The 16,417-nt window shown below is 43.1% G+C and overlaps 2 protein-coding genes across 2 annotated transcripts; one reads left to right on the forward strand and one right to left on the reverse strand.

Annotated features, from left to right (window-relative positions):
- Nucleotides 1–1,862: 1,862 nt before the first annotated feature.
- On the forward strand, nt 1,863–5,631 carry LOC127300891 (transmembrane ascorbate ferrireductase 2). The gene is made up of 4 exons (XM_051331087.2): nt 1,863–2,098; nt 3,892–3,940; nt 4,802–5,001; nt 5,106–5,631. The coding sequence occupies exons 1-4, from the start codon at nt 1,865–1,867 to the stop codon at nt 5,409–5,411; spliced, it is 789 nt and encodes a 262-aa protein (XP_051187047.2). The 5' UTR covers nt 1,863–1,864; the 3' UTR covers nt 5,412–5,631.
- Nucleotides 5,632–6,624: 993 nt separating this feature from the next.
- LOC127300892 (double-stranded RNA-binding protein 4) lies at nt 6,625–10,338 on the reverse strand. The gene is made up of 5 exons (XM_051331088.2): nt 10,127–10,338; nt 8,969–9,225; nt 8,219–8,435; nt 7,828–8,098; nt 6,625–6,898 (listed from the first exon to the last, which is right to left on the reverse strand). The coding sequence occupies exons 1-5, from the start codon at nt 10,227–10,229 to the stop codon at nt 6,889–6,891; spliced, it is 858 nt and encodes a 285-aa protein (XP_051187048.1). The 5' UTR covers nt 10,230–10,338; the 3' UTR covers nt 6,625–6,888.
- Nucleotides 10,339–16,417: the final 6,079 nt, after the last annotated feature.

Here is a 16,417-nt window from a genome sequence, read left to right on the forward strand (position 1 = left end):
TAAAATGTATTAATTTCTATATTTTTAAAATGTGTTGCAAACCTAAAAATGGGTCGCCCCGGTGGACGCACACCCAGACGCAAACGGACACTCGGACAAAATATATCCGTGAGGCGACGCAAACGGACGCTCGTGACCACTTTTGGGCGTCTAAAATACATCGCACCGCTGGAGATGCCCTTAGTCTTGGAGCAGGTTCTTGCGGGACCTCATTCAGGGTGTGGAGAGGCAGTGGCACCTACCGCGCCGACAGCAGTCGTTAGCTTTAAGGGTTTGATGTATTAAAATATGTAATCTTTTTTTATTAATTTATATTTTTGAAATAGTTGCCTAGTGCATTAATCTAATATGATATCAGATTCAGGAGGTTTTAAATTTAATCCTCGGCTAGTGCACTATTAATCTACTTCAAATAGTTGCTGCCATCGATTACCCACGTCTAGTATCCTAGCTCTCTCCAACAATTCGGAATTTTAGAATAGTTGGTTGGTGCACTCAATATTTCAGCACTGGTCCATGCTTCCAGCTTGTCTTTGGACAGCTTGGTGAGGCCTCCACATTTATATGGTTGGCACCAGTGTGAGGTTAGGGTGCATGGCTACGATCATGTTCACCTCCATCATCAAGCCTGTCGATGTAGAGACATATGCTGCCAAGAATGTGGCTTTAGATTGATTGATGTATTCCTTTTGTCACATTTTGTTGAGATGTCATAAAAAACTTATGTGCATCTTTCTGATGAAAACCGGAGAATTCAATCTCCTTTTCAAAAAAATAATGCTTTCCTAACTTGACAGCAACATATTGGACAGGTTCATGTAGTTTCGATACATTTTACTTTAGGGAGTGTCTAGAGATCAGTCGACTTAATAAGTTTAAGTCGCTGATATTAGTAGCTTATTAAGCTGTGTACTACTTTAATTTTGACGTCTAGTTTTGTGCGTTCGCATTTTTCACTAGAAAAAATAATAAGTGCAACCATTTAAGACATAAGAAAAATCTTAGTAGCAATTTACATGTAACTGAAAAAACTCAGTTACAATCCACATGTAAGTGAAAATTCTTAGTTGCGACGCATGCGTAACTGGAAAAATCTCAATTGCAACCCACATGTACGTGTTCTTAGTTGCAACATATGCGTAACTGAAAAATCTCAGTTGCAACGCTCATGCAATTGGAAAAAAAAAATTAGTTCCAACTCACATGTAAGTGGAAATTCTTAGTTACGACGCGAGCGTAAATGGAAAAATTCTCAGTTGCAACCCACATGAATGTGGAAATTCTTAGTTGAAACATATGCGTAACTAGAAAAATTTCAGTTGCAACTCTCATGCAATTGGAAAAACAAAATCAGTTGCAACTCACGTGTAACCGAAAAAACCTCAATTGCAACCACTTGCAACTGGAAATATGTCGTTTGCAACACACGCGCAACTAGAATGCGCGGTAAGCGGATCCATGGGAGAGAGAAAAACGCCTTATAGATAGGAACCATCACCACGAGCCCACTTCACAAATCCCGCAAAAAGCAAGTCAACCCGCTTACACGTCAACAACAACACAAACACACAAACAGCCCAAAAGTCAGAGCACGAATCTACAAGCATAAAATACGAATCTTCAAACGCTCGACTTAAACTTATTAAGTATAAGGCGCTTGATTTTCAGCAAATCCGTTTACTTTATTGTTTTCTTATTATAGTACTAGTATAAACACAAATAGCTGAATTAAAAGCTCCATGTAGAAATACGCCTTCCCACGATGAAAACGCTTTCTTTAATCAAGTTCACCCTAACCCGTCAACAGTCAACACCGTCTCCCCTTTCGCCTCGCTAATACTCTTCGCAGATTATATTAATAATAATGGCGTCTTTGCTTTGCCTACCCTCTTTTCCCCCCTCCCTCCCCTTCCCTTTTCGCGCTCGATCTCGCCGGGAGATTAGAGCGATGGCGGCCGCGCCGGCGGTGAGGTTCCCGGTGTTCGGTCTCGTCCGGCTGCTTGGCTTGGCGGCGGCGGCGGCAATCCTAGTCTGGGCCGTCCACTTCCGCGGCGGCATGGCGCTCTCCTCTGAGAAAGACAAGCTCCTCATATTCAACGTAATCGAGAAACGAAGATCTCCTTTTCCCCTTCCATTCTGTTGCATATCTCCTTTTGGACCGCGGAATTACGTGTTGATCTTGCTGTCGCCTAGTGGTGAAAAGTTTTTTTTTTTTGTAAAAGGGTTTAGATTCCACTATTATGCACGGAACAACCACCAGAACTAGTACATTTCTTGTCACAGTATCATAGAGTAATGGATCGAATAGTTCTTTTCTGAGCCCATGCTGTGGTTTTTATGTCGAATCTGTGAGATTTAGGACAGTTGAGAATTTTTCCTAGTGGGATAGAAGAACTTGAGACTTTACGGACAGGAAATTCTTGAAATCAATGACATGCCAGCTTGGTACAGTTCGAAAGAATCTATACTAGCGAGTGAGTATTATGGGAGGCTTGAAATGATTGTATTGGCTACTGAGTACTGCATATTGGCTACTGAGTATGTCATGAAGGGTTATTTTTAGTGTACCGAGTAATAAGCATTTGAGTTATTTTGAGTTCCTGCAGCCTATTGCCATTGCGACTTGGTGAATTATACAGATGAGAGCATCTCCTTTTCACCATTTATCTTCCCTATAGTTTTGGTTATGGTGATATTGGCTTTCTAGTGTTTTTTTACTTTTTTCCTTTTCAATTGGGTTAGGACTCAGGAGTTTGGGATTATAACAGTAAATAGCTTGATCTAATGACCTCTGACTAGTGCTTGCCTAGACTTAGCTGCTGACCTATGTGGAAACTAGGATTGTAGGTTAGTGTTGTGTTGTGTTGTGTTGTGTTGTGTTCGGAATGTGCATTGTTAGGAACATCAAAATAACACTTGGCACAATGAGTGTCCCCATAATTTGAAGGTCTCAGCGGAGAATGGCTAGTCTGGAACTCTTTTGGAAATTTTGTTTTAATGTTGATATTCGACTGACTAACTGAGAAGTATACAAGGAAGCATCCTATCAGAAAATAACAGATTGAAACCCAGATACCCAGTTAGGTATTTATAGGTAGCATTATACGAGTCTCTAATCGAATTACATTAGAAAAATGATTGTTTCTGTGAAAGAAGCAATAGTAGAGACTGTACATGCAAGGGTGGGTGCTTAAGTATATGTCTTACCTATTCGCTCCATTTCTCTTATGTGCCATTCGACAATTCAAGAATGATCAGAAAATGACAAATACAAGGAAAATCGGGGTAATCTTTCTTTCAAGGGACTGATTGTGCAAATGGATTGGAATTAAGATTGTGCTTATAGATTTTGTGCTTTAGCTTGTGGTGCACTAAGAATGAAAATTGGACCAACTCAGTCATGTTTGTGTATTAAGGATTCGGTTCATGCCATCTGTGAGCAAACTGCTGTGAGATCATGCCAATTAATATAGTTAACACATCACAGTTACCTACTAACAATTTTGTATAATGAGTTAAGTTCTATATTTTTAGTTTTATAATGGAAATTTAATTAGGACAAAAACTTATGTACACCTGATGTGTCGTGGACTCAGGTGGTCACAAAATTTAGGTGGATACAGAAGAAAGAATGATAGTAGCCAACTAGCCAACCTTGTGACATGTCAACGATAGAATGTTGTGAACTGATAATCCAAAGCTGGACCTTGCATGTTTCCAAGTCATGAAAAACATTTTAATGTGCCATACTTTATGGAAAATAATTAATCGTGCAGGTTTAGCATACCAAATTAAAGTTGGTAACTGTAATTACATTCGCTAAATATGAAATACTATTGTGTATATCAATCTCATCTTCCCATGATGCTAATATGAACTTTCTTTTTTCAGGTACACCCGGTGCTGATGCTGATTGGATTGGTAGTCTTGAATGGTGAAGGTCAGTGATATCAACTCGTGACCCGACAGTGAAATTTTATTTCTGGAATGGCCTTCTTATTGTGCCATGTATATTTTATGGCCTTGCTCAATTTTATGCCAAATTTGTTATTTTGGCTACTTCTGGCATGTCCATATAACAAACCAACATTTCTTATGTATGGAATATATTATCATTTCACAGTACTCCAATTAGACTGAGGTTTCCACGAAGTGCTTGTGCAGTCTGATTTTTTTGTCGCTGATCAATAAGTGAATGCATCTGAATGGTATCATTCTATTACAGTACTGATTGTTGCTGGTATCAAGTATTTGTCTACTAGCATGGAATCTGTTTCTTTTAGTCATATAAGGTGTAGAACTAATGAGGTGGTCATCTGTTGGCGAGGGCAAGTGAGCTCGTTGTTCATTCAACCTTCATGCAGGATCTTCCTGGTCACATCTAGGATGATGTAAACCCATGTTTGTGTTAATATATGAGCCAGCCTTGATCTAAAAAAAAGAGACTAAGTTGGCATTGAATCTTATGTCCTGGTAAACTATATATTAGAAATTGCGATCTTTACATTACACCTGATGATACTGATTTCATGTTGCGAATGATCCCTAGCCGTGTTCTAATCAGATGAACTTCCAAAGTGGTATCTTTCAGATTGAAATATTAAAATTGGCTATTTTTCTTTGTAGCGTAACTAGTAAAACCCTGACCTGATACCTGAGCAGAAACCACTCGAAGACCGGGTTCCATGACAGTGCAATTAGAACTGAATTTTAATTTGTATTGGAAATGTAGCATATAAGTCTCTGTTGTACAGCTTTTGTGGAGATACTGTTACTAATGGCTCATATACTGTCCATGCAGCTATTTTGGCGTACAAGACAGTGCCAGGAACCAAGAAACTGAAGAAGTTAGTACACCTTTCATTGCAGTTCATTGCCATGATTTTGAGTATAGTAGGCCTCTGGGCAGTCTGGAAGTTCCACAATGAAAAAGCAATTGACCACTTGTACACACTCCACTCCTGGTTGGGTCTTTCTTGTATCATCCTCTTCAGCTTACAGGTAGAGAAGAGATACCAATTTCATGTGTAGCTGTTTTCAGTATAAAATTGCAGAGATAAATAGGTTTGTTTTAGTTTATTCTCCTCATCATTTAATCTCCACAGTGGGCTGCTGGATTTTGGACCTTCTGGTACCCTGGTGGATCTAGAAGCGGCCGAGCGTCCCTGCTCCCCTGGCATGTGTTCTTCGGTGTATTCCTCTACGTTCTTGCCATCACCACAAGCGTGTCAGGACTCCTGGAGAAGTCAATCTTCATGCAGAGTGCGAAAATGATTGGGCGCTTCTCCACAGAAGCGATGCTGATGAACTCACTGGGGATGCTGCTGGTACTGCTGGGGGCGCTTGTTATTCTTGCTGCTGTCAGCCCTGGAGCTGGCAAGATCGACACGTACAGAGGTTCTTCGGAGTGAGACAGAAAGAGTGTCTGGCTCTTGAGCTGCAGCTAGCACCTGAAGTACATCTTTCTTGCTTCAACTTAGAAATTTTGATATGTATGTCTTTGCACTCTGTGCTGTGATCCCAGTTAACAATTAAATCCGTTATGAACATTTTACCTATCCATTCTAGTGGCGAACTGATCGATTTAGCTGGACAGAAATTACAAATGAGAAATTCCTTTTGGGGGTGTCAGTACTGCGAGACTGTTGTTTCAACCATGGAATGTGAGAAACAACTAGCAGTAGTGTTTGCTGAACAATTATAGTTATCCTCTCATATCCAAGTAGACCGACTCATTTCTGTATGTTGCTGGATGTCAAATCAATCCAAATGGCTGCTCCATTGATTTGCTTTCATTCTGACGTATGTGATTCGCAAGACCTCTTTTCTGGGGGCTGTATCGAGGTCTCATTGGTTTGGGCATTGTATTGAGACCAAGGAAAAAAATAGCGCGCTATAACAAAATAGTGTGGGTCTATAAATACGCTATTAGCATGCTATAACGTGCTATTAACGCGAATAGCGCGCTATAGCGCCAAAATAGCGTAGCGTTGGCTCTTCAGATATGCTATAGCGTGCTATTAGCGTTGGAATATCGCGCTATTTTTTTTCCATTTGAGACTAGCAGGCCCTCTCTGAGTGGATGGAGGCAATGCTGTCAGCTGAGAAGTTTATGTATAGCTCTCGGTTGAAAATATACTACTCAGAGACATTGTATTTGACATTGTCACCATTGGGATAACAGCACATAGTTAGAACTACCCGTGATGTTGCTCTAAAATTACTGCTAGTAGTTTTAGCAGTTTAGTTTTAGGTTTAAATTTCACCGAATTACCCATGAGGCCGCAAGTTCAACTAGTTTAGTTTTAGATTAAAATTTCATCGAATTTCGTTTAAATCCATATAATATATAACAAATTTGAATGAATTCAACTATTTTTAGTTACATTAAAAAATTCTAAATTTCTATTTGGGGATGCGACTGAGGAGAGATGCGGCACCAAGCAACACCGTTCCCTAAACGCTTAATCCAGCTCGCTTTGGGAGACTGGAGATGTTCTAATCCCGTTCCATCCTGGCCTGCTGAACCGTGTGTTTAGTGTTTCTAGGTGTGTTAGTGGGTTAGCCCGGTGAAAATACAGTTCAAACCCAGGAAAAACACCAGCAACGAACGAGGCCTTAAGAGATCTGACAAACACGAATTGGAAACGACACAACAAACCACCAGTTACATCACAGAAATCCTAGTTCCTGAGAAAGACCGAACCTACTTCTACAGAAACCTGAGTTCCTCAACCGACTGAAGGTAACTACAGAAATCTACAGAGGGTACAATCGCTAAACCAATGCAATTCCAACAAGCACAAACAGATGAACCAAAAGCATGTCATTAGACGGCACCATATAGTCAGCAATCCCTTCATTTCCACCACCATTGATGACAAGACCTTACGCCAACCTGCCATCAATTAAAAGAGGTTCAGTTAGTTCGGTGTAACACTGTCAGACAGCACAAACTCCCCAAATATAGGATACCAAGACTGCTTGAATAACAAATAATTACTCAATTCAAATGTACCGGATTTTGGCCAAAGGAGTCCTAAAGTACATTTCAATAACATTTCAGCTGCTCTTGGACAAGGTAAATGAACACTTCAACTAAATGGAAAAGAGAAATACCCAGCAACAAGCACCACATTACTAGCATATACGGAGTATATAATAGTATCTCAAGACGTCGAGCCTTCCAAGATAAATTGCAATATTCCAAATATGTTTCAAGCAGGTGGGACCAGCGCTTTCGAAAAATAATATTGCTTAGTGCAAAAAAAGTGACCTTGCAAATCCGCTGTACTTAAGGTATATAGTACGCCGATGAAAATAAACCAACTTGTGCAAATATTAAAATGGCATCTATTTGTGCATTCACCTGCATAATGCATGCTCCATCCATGCTCTAAAAGGTTACATGATGACGCCTAACTAGGTACTTCATTTAGTTGCTGCAACTCTTAAAGCTCTTTTTAACATTTGACAGGGGCGGTTTGACACATAAAGAAGTTCATTTCCAATCCGTATATATTACTCTTTGAGCCTCAAAACAATGTGATGCACCTGTGATAGTGAGTGGCATTCGTGAGAATGATGGCGGGAATGGATGCATTTTGTGATACAGTGTGATCCATTCGTAGCATTATGCGATGTGCATAGATAGTCCGTTCCTTGAGATTACATGAACGTGCTCTTAAAAATCGGGTATCTCCCAGAAGTGACTTACACTTCGGTGATTGATTTTACAACAAAACTGACCTACTACACCAATAGGTGTCCACAAAGAAATTCAATGTTATTTATATACGCAATACAAACTGAAAAAAAGAAAATTACCTCACGCTACGATGGTTGACATTCTGTCCTGTAGTTCTGTGCTTCTTGCGCTTCTTGGAGCCAGATACAGCTTGGCCAGATGGATCAGCTTCTGTAATGATGTTCGCTCCTTGATCAGCAGTTGGACACGCAGCTCCAACAGCGGGCACAAATATTATAGGAGTGACAGTAGTCATAGCATTTGTTTCTTTGTTGAACCCAGACGATGCAATGGCAATGATAAGCTCTTTCTTTGATCTGATAATTTCCTTCATACAAGTGTTGTTTGTAGCTGCAACAGCATAATGAATCATTAGGTATACTTCGAAAAGTCAGCTAATAATTCTCAATACAAGAAGATCAAAGAACTTTTTGGAGCTTTCTTTTTAATCATGACCAACACATAGGTTACCTAAAATAGATTTGATTGCAGCACGAGCTGCCTTCTGCTCCGCGTCCTTCTTATTTGGTGCAGCTTCACCAGTGTAAGTGTTCCCAGAGAACAACACAGATGAAACAAACAGGGTCATGGGTGGTAGCCCTTTTGGGCGGTCTACAGAGTAAGTGGGCTGAGTGGCCTTTGTCTTAACAGCGAATTCATTGAGGATTGATTTGCAGAACACCACACCCTGAATAGACGAAGAGGGAACGTGTCTGTTAGACAGAAATTAATTCCCTTATTTCGGGCCTGATTATTAAAATCAAAACTAAAAAATGTGATGCGGCATATCAATTAGCAGCTATGTAAACATAAGTTGCAAAAACAAGAATACAATAGGGTATAGATAAACCAGAATAAATAGTATTCGCCCAAAAGAAGCAATGAGGAAAACACCTGCCAACATTTTTTTTGGAAGAGCTAACTATATGCAATTGCAGTGATCAGTAGCTATAAATGTTGCCACTTCCAATGTCCAAAAATTATGGTTTCATGTGGCAAGAGCATTAATTCCGTGACTGAAAAATGCAACACAACTAGGATACAGAGGGAAAAGTGATAAAAACACCAAACTGTGTCTGGCGTTGTTTATTGTAAGGCAAGCTACAAGAGAATGATGAGAAGACAAGATTTGGGGTACAATACACAATCCACAGAACAAATTTCAACATGAAATGAAATATGATAAACAACGAAAAAGAAGGAACGGTACCCAAAAAGTACCTGTTCAATCAGCCCAAGCACATCTGTAGGATCATCTATTGTCACCAAGTTCTTACAGGCCACTTTGGCAGCATCCTGCTCCGCATCCTTCAGGCGACTATGATTATGATCTGATGGAAACGTCTTGCCACCCACCTCTACGGTGCTTCTGAACACAAGTTGATGAGGGTCACCTTTCGACTGAGTAAGGTAAACTGGCAATTTCTGGTTATTCCGTTGAGTCCACTCTTGCAAACGGTTTTTATAATTACATTTTTCTGCATAAAAAAAACTCATAAATTAGTAGAATAGAGCATTTATTAATTGGTTTCATTCCTATCACAAAACCCTGGGCTCCAGAATAATGTGCCAGCAAATGATACACAAGCAGACCACATACTATTTTTTTAAGAATAAGCAGAACAGATAACTAAAAAAGAGAAAATTATGCAGTTTTAAAACATATATTGATCCTTGGTAATACACTAATACTTACGACACCATTTTAAAGATTACAACGTGGTTTGGCTAATGTTGCAATAACCATGTGCTACAGAGAGGGGAGCAAATAATACCACAAAAATAGACAGGGAAACAACCACCTGGTACTCAGAAAATAAGCATTTAGTATTTACCAAAACCAAGGGAATACACCCATTGCACTTCATGTAAATTAGGATGAGCAATTTGCACAAATGTAAGCAAAATTCACGCAATTCCACCAATCAATAGGTGCGCAGCCATAATCACTACAAGGCTAGGAGCCGCAAAGACAGCCAAGCCGGATTCATTCACCAATTATCTCACAAACTGCAAAGAAACTGACCAAGTGCTTGCGGGGATGAGGGCCAATAGATCGGGAGCAAAACTCTCAATAAAGAAAAACTAAATCTATATAGGCCCTAAGGAAGAGAAAAGTGATTATCTATCGTACACCTAGATTGTATGACTTGCACGAACCATAATCCGAGGGCGGTCCCGTGCACTAGGGCATACTCGAAATGTTCGAACAATCTGAAGATACCACATGACTAATCATACGAACGCATCTTACCAATTCCTACGGCGTGAGAAACAAAGTATATATAAAAAATAGTATCCGGGAGCAGAACCAAGAGCGATGTATCGATTTCTTGGTAACACAGGGAGGGCGAACGAAACGAGAAAGGGGGAGCGCACCTGGGCCGGGATGCGGCGGCGCGGGCGGGGCCGGTAGCGCGGCGGCTGGAGGGGCGTCCGGGACAGAAGCGGCCGCGGCTGCGGCTGCGGCGGTGGCGGCCATGTCGGTCTCGGACGGATCGGAGTCGCGCCGGTGCGGAGAAGGGGAAATCCGAGGGTTTACGGAGCAGAGCGCAGTCCCCCTGTTTTTGGTACCTAGGGGATCGCAACGAGACACCGATTTTTTTTCTAAAAGAATCGATAGTTTTCCTAAACCATCTTGCACCTCGGCTCCAAATTTCGGTAGGATTTGAATTTCGAGCTCACGCCAATTTTAGTAGGATTTGAATTTGAGTTTAAAATATTCTAGTCCCAATATTTATGCTTTGGATATCAGATGGAAAAAAGAAAGTTCTGGAAAATGAATTCTACTATACTACTACTTCCTTCCTATGCTTATATTTTGGTCAAAATCAAACATTTTAAAATTTTACTAACTATATAAGAAAGACATAAACATCTACAATACTAAATACACATAATATGAAAGTATTGGTTTGAGATTATATATGTTGATACATTCTTTATATATAGTTTGGGAATTCTAACAGAATTTTCAAATATTCCCAAAATTATGTTGATGCAATAGTATTTTTAGAAATTTCTGAATTTGACAAGAAAACTATATGCATCTTATTTTGGGAAGAAGATGAACCTGGACCCAAACTTTACTCAGATTAATTGAAAGTTGACCTACAATGCCCATTTGCAAAGGAGTTAGAGCATCTCCACCGGTGCGCCCCAAATAGTGGCCGGCAAGGGCGCCGGCACTGTCGTATGGGAGGGGGCACAACATCCTCCATTTGGGAAAGTTACTCCCACACCGGCGCCTCCCATACGATAGCCCCGATAGATGATTTGAATTAAAAACTCAAACAAAAGTATAGAAATTTGCATAATTTTTGGAATTTAAAGTTTGGGCCAACACACGGCCACCAAATTCGAATAGGTTTTCGGTCACTGAATCGCCGTATAGTCCGGCTGCAAAAAAAAACAACTTTGGCTTCCAGGTCAAATGATCAGATGAACGGGGTCATGGGCGGCTCAACCTCGACGACTTCCTCATCGTCAGCGAGCCCTGGCGGCAGCTCCATCGCTGCAACAGGATCCACGGTCACCGGGGGAGGCATGAACATCGACAGTGCCAGCGGAGACATGAAGGTCGAGAGTGCCGAGGGAGCCGCCGATGCACCTCGCGCTGCCAACACCTCTTGGCCGATGCGTTCACGGTACATCTCATGCCATGCCCTCACCAACGGGTCCATCTTGGACATGTCGGCCATCAAGATCTTGGATTCTTGAGACATCTTGGCCAACGGAAGCTGTGTCGCTTCGTCGGTGGCCTTCATGGCAGCGGCGTGAGCTTCCATCTTCGTCGCCTCCACCTTCTCCCTCTCAGACTCGATCTTCATGTCTTGTTTGTTGAGCATTGCCTTCCACACAATGTCGTCCCTATCCGCCGCTTCCATGTTCTCCATTGAGAAGGAGGATATCATCTTCTCGAGGGAGGCGTCCATGGCGGCCAATGCCAGCGCCGCATTCCTCTCGGACTTGGCCTTCTTGTTGCCAATGGGGCGCCCAGTGGAAGCGCCGGCTGGATCGACCGGCCCATCTTCCCCGTCCTTGTTGAGAGTGTGGCGGATGTCGTCCCATTTCTTGCAACCTTGTAGCTTATTGAAGCAATGCATGAAGGGGAAATCTTTGTCCTCGTGTTGGTGCTTGTACATCATAAGGGCGTCAAGAATCTAACAATACATGAAGCAATAACAAGATATATAACAAGATGGATATCAAATAGATACACTATGATGCATTATGAAATCGACATCACCAAATGGATATAGATCATACCCAATCCACCATCGTATTGCAGCTCTCCTTCTGGCCCTTAATCTTCTCATAGTAGCCATGGAACTTGCTACACGCCACCTTGATGATGTTGCAACGGTGGGAGAGGGCGCCCTTGTTCCGTATCCTGTTAATGGTGGTGTACTCACCATAGTTCTTCTCGTTGAATGAATCAAGGATGCACTTGTAGTACTTGCCGGAGGATTGGTTGGTGCCGGTGATGGGGCAAAAGCTCACTTGCTTCCACGCGTCGATGAGACATTCATCCTCCGAAACCTCCACCTAGGACCACGAGTGCTGCCGGTCCGCTTGTTCGTCATCGTCGTCGTCGTGGTCACGCCGGTGTCGGCATCGATGAGCTCCTCATGTACCTCCTCCTCCCCACCTTCGTCCTCATCGGCACTTCTTCATACTCGTCGACGGGGGGTTCGTAGGTGTGGCCATCGCGTATGAAGCCGGTGAGGATCTCGTTCCCGGCGGCAATCTACGCAACAAGTTACCTACTTTGAGTCCCTGTCGGTGTCTACGATGCACATAACACATAAAAGGTAAGGAAACTCACCTCATCCTCGCCCATGGACATGCCGGACGTGCTGCCGAACACCTGGTGGGTGATCCTGCTCTCGTCGATGAAGAGGTGGTGGGGAAGGCCGGTGCCGTCTATCACGTGGCCGTCGATGCTTCCCGAGCGGCGCAGGTCAGGCGACAAGTTCAGGTCCACGCCCAAGCGAAAGGCGCTGCTGCCCCTCGGCACTGAATCTGGTGAGAATGGTGCATTGGGGTCGAAGGTCATGTCGCTCTCGGCGCACTAGGGGGAGTAGCGGGCGCGGCCATCCATCCGCGAGAGCGATGGCCCCTACGCGTAGTACCCCGGCAATGATGGTGAGCTCGAGAAGTTGCGGCCGGCGGGCTGCTGGCTCCCTTCGGGCTGGCTGCCGCCCAAGCTAAGGCACACTTCCGCAGCAGACGCCGTTTTTGCGGATTCAAGAGCTGCGAGGCGGCGCCTCCTGCGGTCGGCCGTTGCAAAGCAGCAGCGATGTTTCTCGTCCTCCCACGCCTCCTACGACATGTTTGCCGGCTTCTCCTTCAGGGCGACGGTGCGCTGCTTCAGCGGCGCCTTTACTGCCTTCGTCGGAGCCTTTCTCTTCGGTGGCATGGCGGCGGCGAGGGTTTTTCGGGTTGGAGCCTGGATGGGAGATGGAGCGGCGGGGTGAGAAATGAGTGGCGGAGGGGACGGGGTTTTGGTGGAAAAGATGTATACTTTCGGGATTTGTGGCTGACAGGCGGCTCCCACGCCTAAAATTTTTCGTCTCGCGAGGCGCCAACGCACCCGATTCGCGCCCTTCGTGAAGGGCCGACACAAGGTTGCCGGCGCTTCTATTGGGCTCAAAAACACCGGCGCTTTTTGAGGCGCACCGGTGTGAGCTCATTTTCGCTGCCGGCCTCCGAAACACTATCGAGACCGCTATGGGGCGCGCCGGTGGAGATGCTCTTTGTTTGTTTGTTTAGGTTGCTCACCACATACACCATGTGGTCGGTGGACATGCTACCTCAGCGATGCATGCGCCATATGCCTCATGTTTATACCAAAAGGTCTCCCATACAAAAATTATACCACTTTTGGGACGTTTCAAATTACCAAAACTATATCCCAAACTATATTCCCTAAAAGAAAAGGAATGCTAAAGATAGTTGATAATTGTTAGAGGGGTGATAAATAATTCATTCACTGAAATCCCACAAATATATCAAATATGTATGCCTCATGTTTATACCAAAATTATACTACTTTTCGGCTGTTTCAAATTACCAAAACTATATTCCCTAAAAGAAAAGGAATGCTAAAGATAATTAATAATTGTTAGAGGGGTGACAAATAATGCATTCACCGAAATCCCATAAATATGTATGCCTCATGTTTATACCAAAATTATACAACTTTTGGGACGTTTGAAATTACCAAATCTATATCCCAAACTATATTCCCTAAAAGAAAAAGAATGCTAAAGAAAGTTGATAATTGTTAGAGGGGTGATAAATAATCCATTCACCGAAATCCCACAAATATGTATGTCTCATGTTTATACCAAAATTATACCACTTTTGGGATGTTTGAAATTACCAAAACTATATCCTAAACTATATTCTCTAAAAGAAAAGGAATGCTAAAGAAAGTTGATAATTGTTAGAGGGGTGATAAATAATCCATTCACCGAAATCCCACAAATATGTATGCCTCGTGTTTATACCAAAATTATACCACTTTTGGGGCGTTTCAAATAACCAAAACTATATCCCAAACTATATTCCCTAAAAGAAAAGTAATGCCTAAAAGAGTTTATAATTTTTAGCGCGTGAAAAATAATACAGAAAACCAAACTCTCTGAATCTGGTGGCAAACTGGGTATTTAGCGTACATAGAGGGTGGAAGCTAGCCGACGAGAGAGGGAGAGAGAGAGAGAGAGGGTGGTGGCCTCGATCAGAGAGAGAAAGGGGTTATCCTGCCCGTTAGATCATACGATCAACGGTCGGCGGGAACGATCCGCGTGACAAGGGCTAGACCAATCAGGGCAAGGTTGGGCGTCCCCTGTGAGAATTTGTGAAGGGAGAGGGCAAAACTGAGTAGTATCAAGAAACCAAAGGAACGTGAGTAGTAAACAGATTATGAGATTCAAATATGAGATTTAAAAAATGGAAAATGCGCGTTTTGTACAGTGAAACCCATCTTGACCTACCTCAAACTATTTACAATACAAATATACATGAGTGTGAAAATTGTAGCCTCATTCAGACAAAGTATGTTTTGGGGAAAGCTGTTTTGGGAAAGGCTTATTGTGAAAAGCCATGCACCTTCATAGCTACTAGGTGATTTGAGAAGTGGAAATTTATGGTAAAACTTGATTTATCTATGATTGTTATGGCTCCCAACGTGGCAGGTCGCGTAAGAAGACTCCATGAGTAAGTGCCACTATGGTTTTATCTTTTTTGGAATTTTTTGCGCATGAAATGACTCAACTAGATATCTTAATCCTATTTGTTGACTCTCTGTTGACCAGCCACTTGAGGGTAAAACTGAGTATATTGCACTAGCCAGTATTAGCACTCAAGGGGAAAATTGAGCACACACAAAATGCTAGTATAAGACTCGAGGGTATACATGAGTATATCTAAATTTCGAGGGTTAGACTCGAGGACGTGTGTTGCAGTGCAGAAGTGGAAGACGTGCAATTGTTGACGCGTAGGACGCGGGTCGCGGTGCAGAAGTTGAAGACATGTAATCGTGGACGCATGCCGCGGTGCAGAAGTCAAAGACGTGCAGACGTGCAACCGTGCACGCGTAGGACGCGGGTTGTATTTAGGACCCCTCGCCTTTATAGATGCCTCCCCCTATTCGCCTCCTCGCACTATCTCACTGTCACTCTCACTCCCTCACGCAACGCCGCCTCTCACGTCCCATCATCTTCTCCAAAGCAAAAAAATCCTCTCCCTCTCCTCTGCCTGCGATGGACAAGGAGAACGTGAATTCGTCCTCCGTCCTCGACGTCGTCCCCTCTAAGCATGGTGCCTCCATCTTCTACGTTGTCCCCTCTATGGCCATCGCCACCGCCGGTGCATTGGCGGCTCCCGCCAGTGCATCGGAGGCTGCCGCCGGTGGCGGTCAGATCCCGCCGGAATGGGATCCCTACGAGGAGGTGTCGTACAACTGTCTGGCGAACCCCTACGACACATGCATGGAAGACCCTTGGAACGAGTTAACTACGGGTTGCTTCCTTGTTGTTCCCATTCCCTTCCTTTTTCAACCCTATTTTTGCTAGTTCCATGATTACTTGCTGATCTGTAGGTAGGATGAGTATTGGGTTAATAGTTGCGCCGATTTTATTCCATTTTGATTTGATCCCTTCTTGATTTATGCAAGTAATCATGGGATCTCAATCAGTTAAGATTTGGGGTTCGGCCGTTCGGTTAATTTATCCAGATCTGGAATTTGTTTCTTTGCCTATTATGAATCGTTGGGCACAAATTTGTACAGGGCGGGTTCAGCGAACCATTGCTGTGTACAAATATGTTGTGCATGAGATTTGGTTCGCTAACCCCATCCATGTAGATATATAATCGTGTTCAATCTAACTGAGGTTGCCTCTATTTTTCCTAACTTTGGTATGTTGCAACTCATTCACTCATACTTTCCGTTTGATATGGATCAGGTGTCTGGCAGCGACGTTGGCAGCGATGAGGAGGAACAACACACCAAGGCTCGGTAGGTGTTGCGGAGGCTTTAGGTCGGCCAGTTTGCCTCCTACTTCGCCAAAGGTGTCTACAAGTGCCCCTTCTGCACTAGGAGCACCGACTTCAACTGCCTCCTCACGCATGTTGAGGACATCAGAAGGACCTTCCCCGAAGTCG

The sequence above is a fragment of the Lolium perenne genome, chromosome 7, assembly GCF_019359855.2.
Source record: "Lolium perenne isolate Kyuss_39 chromosome 7, Kyuss_2.0, whole genome shotgun sequence".
In the NCBI taxonomy this organism is placed as follows: Eukaryota; Viridiplantae; Streptophyta; class Magnoliopsida; order Poales; family Poaceae; genus Lolium; species Lolium perenne.

Bases quoted from the DNA above. Each gene is read 5' to 3' on its own strand.
- LOC127300891 (XM_051331087.2), top strand. From the start codon at position 1,865: ATGGCGTCTTTGCTTTGCCTACCCTCTTTTCCCCCCTCCCTCCCCTTC. The intron at 2,099-3,891 runs GTAATCGAGAAA...TTCTTTTTTCAG, and splicing joins ACAAGCTCCTCATATTCAAC to GTACACCCGGTGCTGATGCT. The intron at 5,002-5,105 runs GTAGAGAAGAGA...TAATCTCCACAG, and splicing joins TCATCCTCTTCAGCTTACAG to TGGGCTGCTGGATTTTGGAC.
- LOC127300892 (XM_051331088.2), bottom strand. From the start codon at position 10,229: ATGGCCGCCACCGCCGCAGCCGCAGCCGCGGCCGCTTCTGTCCCGGAC. The intron at 9,226-10,126 runs GTGCGCTCCCCC...TTTTTTATGCAG, and splicing joins GCCGCCGCATCCCGGCCCAG to AAAAATGTAATTATAAAAAC. The intron at 8,099-8,218 runs GTAACCTATGTG...ATGCTGTTGCAG, and splicing joins TGCAATCAAATCTATTTTAG to CTACAAACAACACTTGTATG.